This window comes from Patella vulgata, chromosome 4 (genome assembly GCF_932274485.2).
Source record: "Patella vulgata chromosome 4, xgPatVulg1.2, whole genome shotgun sequence".
Taxonomy (NCBI): Eukaryota; Metazoa; Mollusca; class Gastropoda; family Patellidae; genus Patella; species Patella vulgata.
Genome location: NC_065882.2, coordinates 23,752,299 through 23,769,220, shown reverse-complemented (window position 1 = coordinate 23,769,220; position 16,922 = coordinate 23,752,299). Strand labels below are relative to the sequence as shown.

Below are 16,922 nucleotides of genomic sequence, written 5' to 3'. Positions count from 1 at the left end.
GAAAAATTGCGTTTTTGGCTTGAAGTCCCTTCAGATGTCATAATTTTTATCCAATTTAAAAAACTGTATTAGTATATCACCGTTACACCGTAATAAAGGTTGAGTTCGAAGTTCGTGAAAATCGGACCAAAACTGACGCACAAAATGGCTGCCGCTTGTACGCGAATAGTGTAAAAATATGGTATATCAAGGTTGTGGACCCTATAGAGGTCACAATTTTTATCGGATTTTGTTGAAACTTGAAATGTAAGTTTATAACCCAAAGATCTCGCTTACTTTCGATATTCGCGCATATCGGATCGTAACTTCCCGAATTATGGCCCCTGATTGTACGAAAAATAGAATTTTTAGCTTGTGGACCCAATAGAGGTCATAATTTTTATCTGATTTAAAAAAACGTATTATTATATCACCGTTACACCCTTAGCACGGCTGAAAATCGACCCAAAACTGACAGACAAAATGGCCGACCTTCGTTCTCAATTAGCATAAAAATATGGTATATCAAGGTTGTGGACCCTATAGAGGTCACAATTTTTATCCGATTTTGTTTATAACACAAAGATCTCGGTTTCTTTCGATATTTGCGCATATCGAATTGTAATTTCCTGAATTATGGCCCTTGATTGAAGGAAAAATTGCGTTTTCTAGCTTGTGGGCCCTATAAAGGTCATAATTTTTATATGATTTAAAAAAATGTTTTAGTGTATCACCGTTGTACCCTAAGGACGGCTGAGTTAGAATTTTGTGAAAATCGGCCCAAAACTGACTGGCAAAATAGCCGCCCCTCGTTCTCCAATAGCGTAAAAATATGGTATATCAAAGTTGTGGACCCTATAGAGGTCACAATTTTTATCCGATTTTGTTGAAATTTGAAATGTAAGTTTATAACCAAAAGATCTCGATTTGTTTTCGATATTTGTGCATATTGAATTGTAATTTCCTGAATTATGGCCCTTGATTGTAGGAAAAATCACTTTCTTTTTAGCTTGTTCTCTATCCATCTCTCGAAAATGTGGGCGTATCCTGCATGGCAGCCGCTGGTTTTATTTATTAGAAAATATATTTTGTGTAATGTATTTAAATAATTTAATTGATAAGTTTACCCCTGCCTAACTTTAATGTGTCATCTACTTCAATTTTAAGTTTACCCCGATCTTACTGACACTTGTACTTAGTATCTTGACAAATTTTAGCATCATAAATTATTTTTATTTTATAGTTTTCAAAAATTAACAAAAGCACTGAATCAAATTTTAATGTATAATGTTATGTATATTTATAATCTATTAATTATTACAGATTTGGTATTTTAAAAGAATTGGTGTGCCTAGTCAGTTAACAGAATTTTTATTATCCTCAAAGTCTATCAATAAAACACAAGAGGTAATACACAACAATACATCATCACAGCAATCATGGGAATATTTTTATCTCTATCACCTATAAATATATAACCTTTTCTTGTCATGACTAAGAAAAATATAGTAAAATATGCATCAGTCCTATTTGATTCACAAATCCTGTTATTTCAAGATTGTTATTTTTACTCCTAATGATTATATTTATGTGTTATATGTTTGTATAATTGTATTTCCAGTCATCAAGATTGTTATTTTTACTCCTAATGATTATATTTATGTGTTATATGTTTGTTTAATTGTATTTCCAGTCATCTAGTGGTTATACTAGCGCTAATGTATTAATACGACCATTATGGGATAATACAAAAATACATGATGAAATTGGTTTACCAATGTATATTTCATGGGATTCAGGTTGGTGATTTACTGATATAATTTGATGTCTTTAATAGTTTCTGTCTTTAATATGTCCTGCTCAAATATATTATTGTTTTGTTATTAGGCATAAGAAACATTTTCTACTTCATACTACATACATGTAAGAAATGAATAGTAACATAATATTTAAGAAATGGGATGGCATATAAAGATATATTATGCAGTATTTTTTTATATATAAATGATTTTGAATTTTATTTACAGTTAAAAGTGCTTCCATGATGGATGCATTGATTACAGAATCCCAACCATTTTCTAGAGCGTATGTATTATTTTTATCTGAGATATACTTAATATTGACCTCCTTTAAGGAGGCAAAAATATCTTGGTATCATGTCTAGAAATATTTCACATCTGATCATAAAAAATAGTTTTCATTTTATATTAGACTGAAGATCATCTACATCTAGGTATTAAAAAGCTGTGTTTATGAATATCATTTTTGGTAGCATAAAATTGTCTAGAATTAGGTCCATGTCTTAAAGATGCATTATGTAAGATTTAGTTAAAGAGCTGATAGTTCTTGCTATAATCGTTCCAAAATAGATAATTCAAAATTAATATATTGTAATTCAAATTATTTATACTGAGCCAAGGTATCACTGTTTGAAGTTTTGTCAATATTTGTGGCAAATATTGTTTATTACCGTAGCAACATTACTTCTCAATCGAGACTCAGCCACACATTTCAATCTGTTTAAATCTCTGCCATCCGACAGTCTAGAGAGTTGATTATAGGCTTGTCATGTGAATTAATGTCTAAATGATATAACATTTGAAGCCAAAATAAGCAGATTTATCTCTTGAATAATGCATCTTTAAGTAGAATAAAATTATCTAGAATAAGGTTCATATTTTAAGTAGAGTAAAATAAATATATTTACAATTTCATTCAAATTACTTTATTTTGAGTGAAATTATCAATGGTTGTAGTTTTGTCAAGATGTGTGCATTGATCGTAAACAACATATACTGGTCATTGGAGTCTTAGCCTCACTTCTCCATTTTTATACGTCCACATTCATAATGTGAACGTATTATGCCGTCGCCCCTGTCTGTGTGTGTGTGTGTGTGTATGTATGTATGTGTGTGTGTGTGTGTGTGTGTGTGTGTGTGTGTGTGTCTGTGGTTCGCCTACAGGGCGCAATTCTTCATGGATTTTCTTCAAACTTGGTATACTTATTCCTTATACCCCAAGGAAGATCCCTATTGTTTTTGGTGCATGCCCGACCCCCCGGGGCAGAGCCACGCCCATTTCTAGTATTTGTTTGTTTGTCGTCTACAGGCCACATTTCTTAACTAATAATCTTGAAACTTTGCATACACATTCTTTGTACCCTAAGGAACATCCCTATCGTTTGGGGTGCATGCCCAACCCCCAGGGGCAGAGCCACGCCCATTTTCTTTTCGTGTGTCTTTGTGTCGCCTACAGGGCGCAATTCTTACTGGATTTTCTTCAAACTTGGTATACTTATTCCTTATACCCCAAGGAAGATCCCTATTGTTTTTGGTGCATGCCCGACCCCCAGGGGCAGAGCCACGCCCATTTCTAGTATTTGTTTGTTTGTCGTCTACAGGCCACATTTCTTAACTTATAATCTTGCATACACATTCTTTGTACCCTAAGGAACATCCCTATCGTTTGGGGTACATGCCCAACCCCCAGGGGCAGAGCCACGCCCATTTCCCATTTTCTTTTCGTGTGTCTTTGTGTCGCCTACAGGGCGCAATTCTTACTGGATTTTCTTCAAACTTGGTATACTTATTCCTTATACCTCAAGGAAGATCCCTATTGTTTTTGGTGCATGCCCGACCCCCAGGGGCAGAGCCACGCCCATTTCTAGTATTTGTTTGTTTGTCGTCTACAGGCCACATTTCTTAACTTATAATCTTGCATACACATTCTTTGTACCCTAAGGAACATCCCTATCGTTTGGGGTACATGCCCAACCCCCAGGGGCAGAGCCACACCCATTTGTTCTTTGTGTCCCTGTGAGTTGCCTACAGGCCACAATTCCTAATCGTCTTTGAACTTGGGATATGTATTCCTTATAGCCTAAGGACAACAACTGCTTGTCCCGCCCCCCAGGGGCAGAGCCACGCCCAATTTTTGTGTTTATCGTTTACAGGCCGGAGTTCTGAATGGATCAACTTTGTACTTGGCATATGTATTCCTTATACTCTTATAGCCTAAAGGTGTCAACTATTGATTTTGGTGAATGCCCCGACCACCAGGGGCAGATCCACGCCCAATTTTTGCCTTTAGAGCCCCAAGGCCACAATTCTGAATGGATTATCTTGGAATTTGAAATCCTTATTTCTTATACGCTAAGGACGGCACCTATTCATATTGTTCCATATCCAATCGCCAGGGGAAGAGCCACGCCCATTTTTTGTATTTATCGTCTACAGGCTGCAATTCTGAATGGATCATCTTGGAACTTTGCATATTTATTCTTTATACCGTAAAGACAGCAACTATTTATTTTGGTGCTTGCTCCGACCTCCTGGGACAGTGTCACCCCCACTTTTTGGTTACTATTTTGTCTGTAAATTTGGCAAAACAAACCCAACGCCTAGCCGTCTTTGCCTTTTATCATATTACAACCATTTCATTTTTCATTCTCTTCATTTTAAAAAGTACCATATCAATCAATGCTGGAATGTGGATGTATATTGCAGCGTTAGCGATGCTCTTGTTAAATTAAATCATCATTAAATGGCCACACTGTTCTAATCTACTTAAAATCAGAGTCATCCGATGGCATCCGGAGTTGATTTATGGTCTTGTCATGTTAATAAATGAAGAGTCCAGGGGAATAACGATCTAAGTCACATTTTTGTCTTTTCGCATAAAAGGCAAAACAGACTTTTGGAAGAGAATGCTTGACGCGAACATAACAACTAGTGGGTTTAATTACAACTTCAAAATGATGTTTAATACGAATCATAATTACCAGTACAACAACTGACTTCCACTTTTAAGCCAAATTAAGGTCAAATAAATACGATGGACTTGTATTTGTCCGGGAGGCCATTTCAGAAGGGCCTTGGTTTGATGTGACTCTGATCGTTTTTACCTGAAATTGATTTTTCCACAGAAAGCTTATACAATTTGCTACCAGATGGCGCCATTAACGGGGGTTCGTTGAAAAAGTGACTTAGATCGTTCTTCGTATAATTAATAATTTATATAACATTTAAGGCCCAAAGAGGGGGGTTGGATGGCTGAATGGTTAGCGTGCGCGCGCTGTATCATAAAGTCTGTCATTGAGTCGACTGGCTTGGTTTCGAATCCCTGGTTGTACTTGGCAAGGAGTAGGGTCGCCTGTCCAACCTCGTGGGTTTTCTCCGGTTCCTCTGGTTTCCTCTCACTGCTAAAGACCCCTACGCACAAGCGAATTATGAAAATAAAATTAAACCATATGTTAGTCCCGAAATGACCTAGTTTGTGTCGAGTGGACGTTAAACCCCATTTCTCTCTCTCTCTTAAGGCCCAAAGAAAGACCTACAATAGGCAGATTTAGCTCTTACATAATGCCTGTTTAAGTAGAGTAAAATTGTTTAGAATTGGGTCTATATTTTAAGTGGAGTAAAGTTATTTAGTCACGGGTCCATATTTTAAATGGTGCATAATTATCCAAAATTGGGTCTATTTTTTAAGTGGGGTAAAAAAATTATATAGATATGGTCTACACGTTAAGGGCGATAGAATTGGTTTTTGCCTATATTTATATTCTGTCTTGTTTGTAGGGTAATGCATCAGATATTTTCTAGTATCCAGTGTAATGATGTTTTAACACCAATCAAACATGTGATGCATGGACGTAAAAGGTTACGAGTAAAGAGACACAGATTCCGTAGTATGTATCGTGAAGTACTCTTCCTGGTATTTAAAGCTTGTGGACGAGAAAATATTGATCATGGTAAGAATATTTGTCTTTTTTATTCTATCACAATGACGTCATGCATTTCACTTTATTGGGGTTGGGGGGGGGGGGGGCAGGGTAGTGAAGCCAAAATGGGGACCCTGGGGATTGTCCATGGGTCAACTTCTACACTAAGAAACACATATTTGCAAACTATTGGAGGGGCTGCAGCACACCCCTTCCCTGGTTGCGACAGCTCTACCAAACAACAACCTATGTTGACTGCTCAGATGACTTAGCTGACTGTGAGTGTATGTTATGATGCCAATCAACCTATATTTTAGAATGGTCTAAGTATAGATTTCTCATTAATTTCTTCATTTCAGATGCTTTTGATAGAGAGTACAAGAAAGCCTACAAACAACTACATCATGCTGAATTAAGACAATTACAAGATAACGATAAACCACGATCTGATCATGTTGTCTGGTGCCGAAGAGTTTTTAATGAACTAGAATTATAGAATTCAGTTTTAAATAATGTGATATAATTATATTTCCTAATTATAAATAGAATCATTTGTTATATGCTGTATATATATATACTCATGTTAACCTGAAAATAATTATTATAACTATACTTTATAGATTCCCAGAATTTTAAAGGTTGAATTTTGATGAGAAACCAAACCACTTTAAATTCTGTTGTATGGTATATGATATACCAAACAAAACATTTCGTTATTATGATAGTTCATTGAAAGCGGTTTGTTATCATCATAAAGATTATTAATGTGTTATATGAAATCAAGAATCCTTAAACGTGAGTTTCAAGATGTGCAATATTATTATACATATATCTTTATTATGACTGTAGTTAATTAAATCTATGTTATTGTAAGTCTGTTGTTCAACACAATAGTCTTCTGATGATTATGTTGGATGAAGGAAATATATCTCTGAGAGTAAACTGTAATATCCTAGATAACCCTGTTTTTAATGTGTTGTCAAATACACCTTGAATGATGAAGTGCTAATTTTCAAACCACTAATTGATTACTGTAAGTACATCTATCTGTATATATGATGAATATATTAATACCATGTCTATATATATTATTAATGTATTTATAACCTACATACCTAATAAAAACCGATTGCAGTGATTTTGAAACTCCCAAAATATGTTCGAGTCTTTCTCAGTTTGATTGATAAATGTATCTTTATGTAATTATAAAATGAACTGTAGATACATGTTTATATATGATGATGACCTTACAGTTTGAGGGGTGGGCAGGCAAATATTTTGCTTTTCTTAGTTTTCTCTGTTTATTACTAGAATTATATTCATTTCATATTTATGCCTTTAGGCATGATGTTAGTACATTTTATTTGATGACAACTTATAAAGAAATTTTTGATGAATCTTTAAAAATAAATGTAACTCAAAACATGCCCATATGATCTGGGAGTCATAACAGATTTATTCATTGACTTTAGAACAGATTTTGAAGAATATATGTTTATTGAAATAACTTAATATCATAGTTTTACCAGTGTTGGGGAGGGAAGGGTGTAAGATGTTAATTTGATTGTATATAATATTAAATAATGTTCCATAATTTTGTTAATAAGCTTCTTTTGTTGACTTATTTGGAGCTTTCATTCTATATACCTATGTAATATACAATTATTTGTGTTGGCTATTATATATATATAGATAACAGTATTATAATTCATTTTATTTGATTTCCTCTCTCTTGAATGTTGTTAGTTTTTTTTTAGTAGGGATTGATGTGGGGAAATAGAAGTAAATGTTTATTAATAGAAAACGCAGGAAAACTGTTCCATTAAACATAGACAGAACAGTCATTACTTTTGAAAACTATAAGTATAACCCTGACTGTTTTGATGAACTATTTATAGTTAGTCTGAAAGACCACAACATAAACTTGGTAATCTGTCTTTTTGTTGGAACTGGAAAAAGATGTCTTTCTCCTTAAAGGTTGTAACTAGGTGCTGTTTATCTTGTCAGTACCAGAATTTGTTCTTTCAGAAGACTCTTAAAAATAATTATATTACATGTTGCACAATTATTATAAAACTGAACTTTGTATATTTTTGTTCACTTCTCGCATCAGGGTATAGAATTAGAAATATATTTTAATATATCAGTATGAATTAATTTTATTAAGTTCTTAAGAGTGTGATTTAATTTGCACTTATTAAATAAAACTAAACGTTTTATGCAATCTATGCATTTAGAAAACTAACATGGTCAGATGATTGGCATGATGATAGAATGTGATTTTTTACATGGTGTTAGATCATTTTGTTTTGTTATATTTTGCAGTTTTTTCTCAATTTCTTTTGTTATCAATATAATTGCTGTGTATATAAATAAAAGTTATGTGTTGTACATTTACCATGCTATCAAGTCCAAGTTGTACATGATTCAGTAATTGTCTAGGTATTTGGTTTGTAGAATTAAAATAAACTGTGAAATATTGTAGACTATTATATATGTGTCCTAGTCCTGCTCAAATTTGTTATTGTTAGTAAATCCTTCATCAGTGCATTGCAAGCAGTGCATATTTCTAAATAAAATACTTGGAATAATATTGTTTTCTTTTTGATTATTTTTGTGTGTGTTATAATAGGCCTATACATTTGACACCAAAAGAAACCTATAATTCTTGTTCTGTTTGATCTAGCGTTATAACTAAAACAGAATGGGTCAGTACAGTTTAATACTGAATTAATATTAAAAGTTGTGAAAGTTTCTCGGTAATTGCACATATCGGAGAGGAAATGGACATATTATTACTCCTCGCCCCTTCAAAACAATTCAGCCGTTTGAATCCAAGTTGCAAGACTAACGTACATTTTAGTGCCCATGATACAAATGCCCAGCTTTCAGACTGCGGCCTTCACTACTTAAAGGAGCTAAATCACTAATATTTGGGACCTAGAAATTGACACAACACAATAATGTAATATGAATGTATATAAACTTATTTACATTCAATCGTTTCCGTTTTTACTGTAATTTCAAATCAGCGAAATACACCAAAAGTCTCGATCGAATGGTAATATCTAACATCTAGTTATTCCAGTCTACACCGGTAGTATTTATTGCTCATGCTCTCAAGATAAATATATGGCGTCACCATTTCACATGACTTGTGGGATATAACTAGCCTCGTTCTTCGAGTCCCTTGTAACAAATTGCGCTAAAACGCATTACGGTACATGATTCATGTACCAATGGTAAAATGTTTTTTTTGTCTTAAATATTGGATATCAGAAGCCCATCTTTTCCCGTACGCTCACAACATCAATGTATATTTAAATTGACAAATAATTCGTGTTTTCAATGTCGAAGACTTTGGATGATACGGAGTTAGAGACTTAGCTACTTTAAGTCCACATATAAGAGGTCCAGACAACAACTGGTATTGTAAGTGACACCACAAGGCAGAATGTTTGAAGATAAACCAAGAAGCAATGTTATAGTGCCAACAATACGAGCAGTCGCTTCTCTTCTCTTGATTATGTCTAAGCTCCTAACAACTGACATAAGTTTAACCTATGGGCCCTGACACAATCATGGACTTGGTGGTGAAAGGTTTTAATGCAACAATGGAAATAAATACAGCATAGTAAAATTCTGAATAATACATTTATTTCAAAGGATATTTACACCTAAATTTTCTAGAAATACATTATCATTGATTTTGTATTTTCAGTATACACCATAGATATCTAATAATATCTGAAGCAAAAAGTTAGACATGGAGAAACAGTGGGAAGTGACAAATTAACTTTTAACTAATATTTAGTAAAAATTTAACAACTTGGTATAAATAAGAATTTGAAGAATTCTATAATTATATTCATTCTTAGATGTAATTCTGTGAATAATGATGACAACAAACATAATTATAAACACTGAACATTATGAGGCGTTGACTTCATAATGCAGCTTTGTCGACAGATTTACCAAAATTTGCAAGAGTTATCTTTTGTTGAAATAGTAGCCTTTGTTACCAAACTAACAATAAATGTGGAACAGGACGGACATACACTGGTGGTCTGGGTAAGAGAGGCTATTAAAGGGAAGGAATCGTTGTTCTTGTCGATTTCGGATCAAGAAACTAAAAAGGTAAATCATACAAAAAACAAAAAAAAACCTTCAACAAGTTGAATGCAGAAGGTGACATTTATGTATAGTTTGAAAAAACGAATTGACGATTGTGTAACATTTAGATCTTCCCTTCGTGTTAATCAAATGGGCTCAAAATTAGAGCTCATCAAACACACACGGGCTATTTTTTATTACTCATTGCAGCCACCTGTTGTCTGTCGACGTGAAATGAAATGAAATGGAGTTTAACGTCCTACTGTTCTGCTCCTAACCTGGGCTAATGAAGACGGGCATACGCCATACAGTGTGCTATGAGGGAAATTTTGCCCGGACAGCGGCACTACGGCTTACTCTTATATCGAATTCCAACTGCCAAGGGATCTTTTACGTGCACGCCAATGTGTACACGGGACCTCGGTTTTTCGTCCCATCCGAACGACTAGACAGCTTTCCTTGTCAGGCCCTCCGTCCTGCATCACTGACAAGGGGAAACCACGCCGGAAAATCTGGATAAACTTTCTCGGCCAGTGCAGGGATCGAACACCCGACCTCCAGGCTAGCGAGCTAGCGTCTTACCCACTTAGCCACGTGATCCCCCTGTCGACGTGAACATTGTAAACAAGTAAAATGTAGGAAATGCAATCTGACCAGATCGATTGGACAATGCATATATAAGTACACACCAAAATTGTGGATTTTTTACTATCCGAGCCATTTTGTCAGTCTCGATGTTTACAAACATCATTCAGTGCCCACTCGATTTTGGTGGGCTGCAAATGAAATGACTTACAATGAAAGCATAAAAGTTTTTATTGTCACATCGATCAAAATAGCCATATATGGATTTCAAGGGTAGAACTGATCGTCAGATATTAGACATTAATTGGAACTGGATTTGCTCCGCGGCCAGTCGAATGATTCTTTACCATGCGATAGATTTCTGTCAAAATAACATGGTATTGGTACCGCACTGTAATGTAAACATTTAGAGTGAACTGCAGGCCTAGCTACTGACTGTATCGTAGTCCAACTTTTAAGAATGCAATTCTATCTGCATTTGATGTAGAGTTTATAATTTGACCTTTTGTGTCTTTTTTAACTGTTGCATTATAATCAAAACAATATAATTATAATTCCTCCCACAACTCTCCCCTCTTGTAAGTTAAGTTACTGTTGTAGAGGATTTATTGAATCTCAGAAACCCTTTTTTTATGCCAATTTTTATGAAATTTAACAATATAAATTAAATCATCCCCCTACAGCTTTTTAGTGGGCCCCATTGTTGATTGTTTATTGAGGTTGTATATATTTTCTCAAATATTGGTACCAGCTACCAGAAATTAATTTATATAATAATATATTGGTTTACTTTCAGATGTTGTAAAGATGGTTATGGATTTTGGAACTGCTGCGGCAGTAGCAGACAGTATTTTCTTCAACATCTCTTTATTCTTCTCTATTAAAAAATGTCAGCATAATGAGAATTATCGGGAACCAATCATAGAGGATGAAGAGAATACTGAAACTGGTTTGTTTAATCTAGCTACCCAGTTTGAACCAGTACAAAATAAAACTGTGTGGCAATCTTTCTTTGGTTTATTTTCCCCATATGAAGATTCTGAATCTGAGCAACATATACCCGAACAAACCATTGATACAACATCTCCGTATATTTGCAACACAGTTATATTAGCTACGCAACAAGAAAGTGTTTACGCTGAAATCTTAGTCCAGTGGTTGGTTGTTTTTGTTTTGTTGTTTATTATTTTGATTGGCAGTGTTTGTGTCTTATTTTTTACATGGAAGAAACAAGTCAAATCAAGAATAAAGAAACCTAAAAGTAAGATAAACCCAGGTGAACCCATCACTATGCCATTGAAAGTCGAAGAAATTCATGCTTCCTGTTCTGACATAACAGAAAATTCTGATGATGTTAATTCTACTGTAAATGAAGAAATAATTTCCAAACCAGTTGTCACCCCTGGTCCAGTTCAGTTAACTTCTGGTAAATTCCATATTCATACAGATTTGTTCAAAAATGTTAAAATTGATGTGTTTTTAGAACAAACTATTGACAGATTCTTATCTGAACTGGACAAAAAACTTGGCATTGGGTTATCCATGTGTGATGGAATATCAAATACATTGTCTGCATCTTCCAGTAGTAACGGTATTAGTATGACAGGTCTAGCACTAACTACACCACGAATTAATAGAAGATCCATAGCTTGTACTACACGTCCTCGTGCACGACAAAATGTGACATCTCTACCATTAGGCATTGGGCAACATGGAGATGCAAGTTCATTGCAGAGTTCACCTTGGTATGAAGTAGAGGCTATTAATAACAGAATGAAATGGTCTAACCAGAATTATACCACTAAACGCCCAGACCTTCATGATATTACAGAACCTAGATTAAGAAATGTTCTTCAATCACATCAGTCATCTTGCCCAATTAAATCCGAACAGTTGGCAACAGCAACCTTTATGGTGAATTACATTTTACTTCTGCTAGAAAAGGAATTAGGCACTATGGTGTCTGATGATGGATTCCGTTTGGTAAATTTTAAACCATTTGGTAGCATGCGTAAAGGTACGAAGATCAGTAAAGCCAGCCATTTTGATGTTTTGATGTTGATGAACAGTAGTAAGATTGTATTAGATAAAGCCTACCACCATAATGTCACTGATGATATACCACCAGGCAGTGTCCTCATAACAGCTAGAGAAATTAAGCAGAATGTTCGTCATAAGAAGCTTTTAAAGAGAGCGTATATAGATGAGAATTTCCATCAAGTATTCTCACCCAGTGAAACTATGGCAAATGCCAGTGAATTGATTGACCGAGCTCTAACAAACATAATGACACGTTGGAAGAAATATATGGACAGATTGCCGTTTACACTTGGCCGATCGTCGGCTCCAGAACTTTCACTTGTATTTAATACTCGTGTATTACATGGACTTGGATTGGGTGTAACAGAAATCAATATTTGTTTTCAACCAGCTATATCTCTTCACCAGAAAAAGTCTCTACTTCTTCCAAAATTATATGCCGTTGTACCCAGCCATTTAAGAGATATGCAGAACAAACCCTCTATCCAGGTTCCAGGTCAGGGTTTGCGGATATTTCGACAGCCAGAAAATTTGGATAAAGATCTGCTATGGGACCTATCTTTCTGTGATTTAGAAACCAGATATCTGCAGGACATGGCTGACATAATCCAAGACACAGGAGTTCAGTCTAGTTTTCTTGTCTGCTTACAGTTATTAAAAACTCTTTTCTCAAACAGCAATCGTACTTCATTATTAAATCGTGGAGAAATTGAATCTTATCACTTGGAAACAATATTGTATTTTCTCTTGTTGGAGAGTACTCCATCACACTGGACATTCGAAAATTTACCAAATAGACTTTCAGATGCCATTCATTTTCTACGCTCAGCTGTTCAATGTCAGTGGTTACCCAATTTTTTCGTTGCAAATCCACACTTAATGAAGAAATGTCCATTCTTAGAACACATTCCATTTTTGAATTGCAGTCGTCAGGTTAATCTGTTTTCGAAAATGTCCTCTGAAACGAAAAGAAAAACTTTAAACTTTATTAACAGTCGTTTGACAGAAACAGGTATATCGGCTGCACTGAAAGATGAATATTCACAGGATATGTGGGAATATGAATTTTTTATATTTGGTTAAAGTATAACTTGTGGTGAATGTATATAAACTGGTGATAATTTATTCCCTATCACAATAAATATAAATTTGATGCCCAGGTAAGAGGTTTGGACTTTGGTTTTGTAGTTAATCTCACCATTTCAAATTTTGTAAGTATTTTAAGAAAAATATTTAATATTGCTACAAGTCAATAATATCCAATCAGTTGAGGTTTTTTTTTTTTTTTGTACTTTCTCTTAACTAATGCTCAAATCGGAACCTTTATTCTGCAAAATATAAATCGCCTAAACTGATGTAGCTTGAAATCATCATTATGTTGTAACAATGAGTTAATATCTTTAAAAAAAGATTTCAAGTTGCTATCAAGATTTAATGTTTTGTGAATAAAGCTCATGTTCTCTTGCCAATATTGTCTCTAACTTGATATGCTTTCGTATTTTATTTATAATGTATCAAGTTAGAACTCCAAAATCAGGATCAATGTTAGAATTGCTCAAATATACATCTATTTGTTTTGTTTCTTTGAAGTTATGGTCTATATTGTTTTTGTTTTATAATTTTGGAAATATAACAATACATGTATTAAATTACTTACCATTGAATAGTTGTTACCATAAAAACCTGTTATTGTTTGTATTTACTTCAAGAAGCCTGCACATAGCTCATGTAGTGCCAGTCATATTTATATATGCATACAGCATACCCCATCTTGTGATCTTCGCTATTGAGTAAGATCCACTTTAAATATATATCTTTTTAGCTGTAGCAAGATTGAATTATAGCTATGTCGGACATAGTTTTATAAGTTATATAAGTAATATTTGTATATTTAGTTACTTTTTCATTGAGATTTCCAGGATTCTTTGTCTTATTTTTGGGATCAGAATGTAGCTTTATTTTAAGGTTTGGACCCTTGCGGATGATTATTATATCTATTTGTTTGAGTTTATGATGATAATAATGGAAAACTTGCATAATTTATCACGCAAAATGCAGTTCCACTAGTCACATTTATTAGTTTTTAAACATTATTTTTTTGTTATCATTACTTTTCTTGTTTTGTTAAATGCTTAGTATTAAAATACTAATAGTCAATGTTTGTTTAACTGTTATAAGTATAATAGTTACAGCTTTTTTATTTGTTATATGGGCTGTGTTCACAAAAATGTACCAATAACGAATATACCAGTACCCAATATGTGATATAAAATTTTTGCAACTATCAAAAAAAATTATATATAGTACATCAGCATGGAAGTAGCCTGCCTACCTTCTTTATGACAATATTTTTGACAAAGTTATTATTCAAAATAAAATCAGTATCAAATTATGTGGTCAAAATGTCCATTTTGTTACCAGGTAAAACCGCTCATTCCCAACTTTGAATTTGAAAATCTCCTTTTAAAATTGAAAGGTCAGTAAAAATTACAGTGCTTTTCAATTAGCCATCCTGTAGCCCTGAATAATAGTACTATTAGCTATTAAAGAAGAAATAGAAATCGACTATATCAAATATTGTTTCTACCGACATTATCATTATCAAGTTCTTCACAAGGTGTCACTATTAAATCACAAAGTGGGTTATGGTCAAGCAGGAAAATTCCACATAATAGAAAGAAAAAGTATATAGAAAAGAAAATCCAAACAATTAAGTTGACCACACATGGTGGTGCACAAATTGTATGTCTCTTATGTTGGTCTGTTCCAAGTCATAAAACACTTGACTGATGGAGATGTTTTTACTCAGAAAACCAGAGAAAAAGGTTGTCAAAGCACTCTGTGAATATCATGCATGTCTATCATATCATGCAGAAGTATTTGATTACTTTGTGAAACAGCTTGGAAGATTTTTAGGAGTATTTTTGGATTATCATGTTTTCAAGTTTTTGGATAGAAAATGTCAGTTCAATATGGACATGTTTGTGCTATACTTCCTCTGGAGTTATAAATCAATAGAATACAGTGAAAATTTCCTTAAATACTTTTCAAAATTTGTCTTTAGCTACCATTATAAACAGCCCATATAAGTAAGGTATAATAGTTAATATTTGTTTAATTGTTATAAGTAATAGTTAAAGCTTGTTTAAGTGTTATACAATTATAATAAAGCTTATTTAATTTGTTATATAAGTATGGTATAATAGTTAATGTTTGGTTAATTTTTATAAGTATAATATTTAATGAGTTAATTAATTCCTGCTTTTCAACTTTTAAAACATATATTTAGTCATATTATAAATGATCTGAAATTTGGTGTGTTGACCTTTTATACTCCCACATTTATCTATTGTTTGTATATTGTTGACACCCCTGTCCATCCGCAATTGCTTATGGACATTTTTGAAACTAAAGATATCATATGATTGACTCAAAATTTATAGACAATGTTTATGTTCTTGTGATTAGAAGCCTATTTCAACAATTTCTTTTCATTCCCGTTCTGTCAGAGTTATCACCCTTTTTAGGTTAAAAAAAAAAATCCAATTGTCTTGAAATTTATATACATGAGAAGAAAAATCCTATTCATGTTCAAGTTGATAAATTTTAAAAATCTTGAAATTAATACACAATGTTTATGTTTGTGAGACAAAGAATCCTATTTATTATGACTATTTATACATTTGAAAAAACTTGTGGATGCTCTAGGGGCTAAAGCTACTGTCTGATTGACTTGAAATTTATATGCAAGATATGAGAATCCTATTGATTTTCAATGATTTCTGATAACTCAAGTAGCTAAATTTATCTTCTGATTATCAGTCAATGTTTTGTATTATAAAATGTAAGCATTTGTTTTGTTATTCTTGATAACTTTTTAGTGTTTTGTTAATACCCTCATTACCTGCAAAAGAATTAAAATGTGACAACCATTTTGGACTGCAAGTGCTAGAAACCCTTATTTGCTGTTGGGCATATGTTTTATTGCCTGGCAAACCATATTTTTCATTTCAAGCTGAAAATGGTATCTAGCCGTGATATTATTTATTATTAATGTGAGGACTGAGAAGTGTTCAAATTGTTAAAGTAGTTGTTATATATGCAACCATGTACATGTATGTGCTTCCATATGTTCCTTCTATGGGTTTATGCTTTAATCTATACAGACTTAAATTATTATTGTTAAATTATGTATACATATTGCTTTATTGCTTGAGATATTAGTTTGTTACTTCAGAACTATTAAAAGATATAATAGATGGACGTGGTATAAATAGAATAATATTGAAAATTCTGTATAGCATAATAAATTGATCAAAATAATCACTTATTTCTTTATTTAATTTAAAACATCATAGAGCCTATTCCATACCTTCCCTCTCCAAATCAGCTTGATGGTTTCAAGTACACATGGAAAGTATATCCATCCAAATTCTTCCACACTTTGATCTCTATTCACACTGAGGGGGGTTGGATGGCCGAATGG

At 33.4% G+C, this 16,922-nt stretch overlaps 2 protein-coding genes across 7 annotated transcripts in view; both read left to right on the top strand.

Annotated features, from left to right (window-relative positions):
• Window positions 1-8,289, top strand: part of LOC126818979 (C-myc promoter-binding protein) — a 46,641-nt gene extending 38,352 nt beyond the window's left edge. For all 6 annotated transcript variants that reach the window (XM_050546714.2, XM_050546715.2, XM_050546717.2 and 3 more), the window contains 5 exons: window positions 1,303-1,386; window positions 1,673-1,778; window positions 2,007-2,064; window positions 5,556-5,728; window positions 6,058-8,289. In XM_050546714.2, the coding sequence (XP_050402671.2) occupies window positions 1,303-1,386; window positions 1,673-1,778; window positions 2,007-2,064; window positions 5,556-5,728; window positions 6,058-6,194 (558 nt within the window). In that variant the 3' untranslated portion in view covers window positions 6,195-8,289. The remainder of the gene's footprint in view (window positions 1-1,302; window positions 1,387-1,672; window positions 1,779-2,006; window positions 2,065-5,555; window positions 5,729-6,057) is intronic.
• Window positions 8,290-9,736: 1,447 nt separating this feature from the next.
• LOC126818103 (uncharacterized) lies at window positions 9,737-16,759 on the top strand. Its single transcript, XM_050545308.2, has 2 exons — window positions 9,737-9,835; window positions 11,193-16,759. Exon 2 carries the CDS (start codon window positions 11,204-11,206, stop codon window positions 13,517-13,519), a length of 2,316 nt encoding a protein of 771 aa, XP_050401265.2. The 5' UTR covers window positions 9,737-9,835; window positions 11,193-11,203; the 3' UTR covers window positions 13,520-16,759.
• Window positions 16,760-16,922: the final 163 nt, after the last annotated feature.

Excerpts from the sequence above, each read along its gene's own strand:
- LOC126818103 (XM_050545308.2), top strand. The coding sequence starts at position 11,204 with ATGGTTATGGATTTTGGAACTGCTGCGGCAGTAGCAGACAGTATTTTC.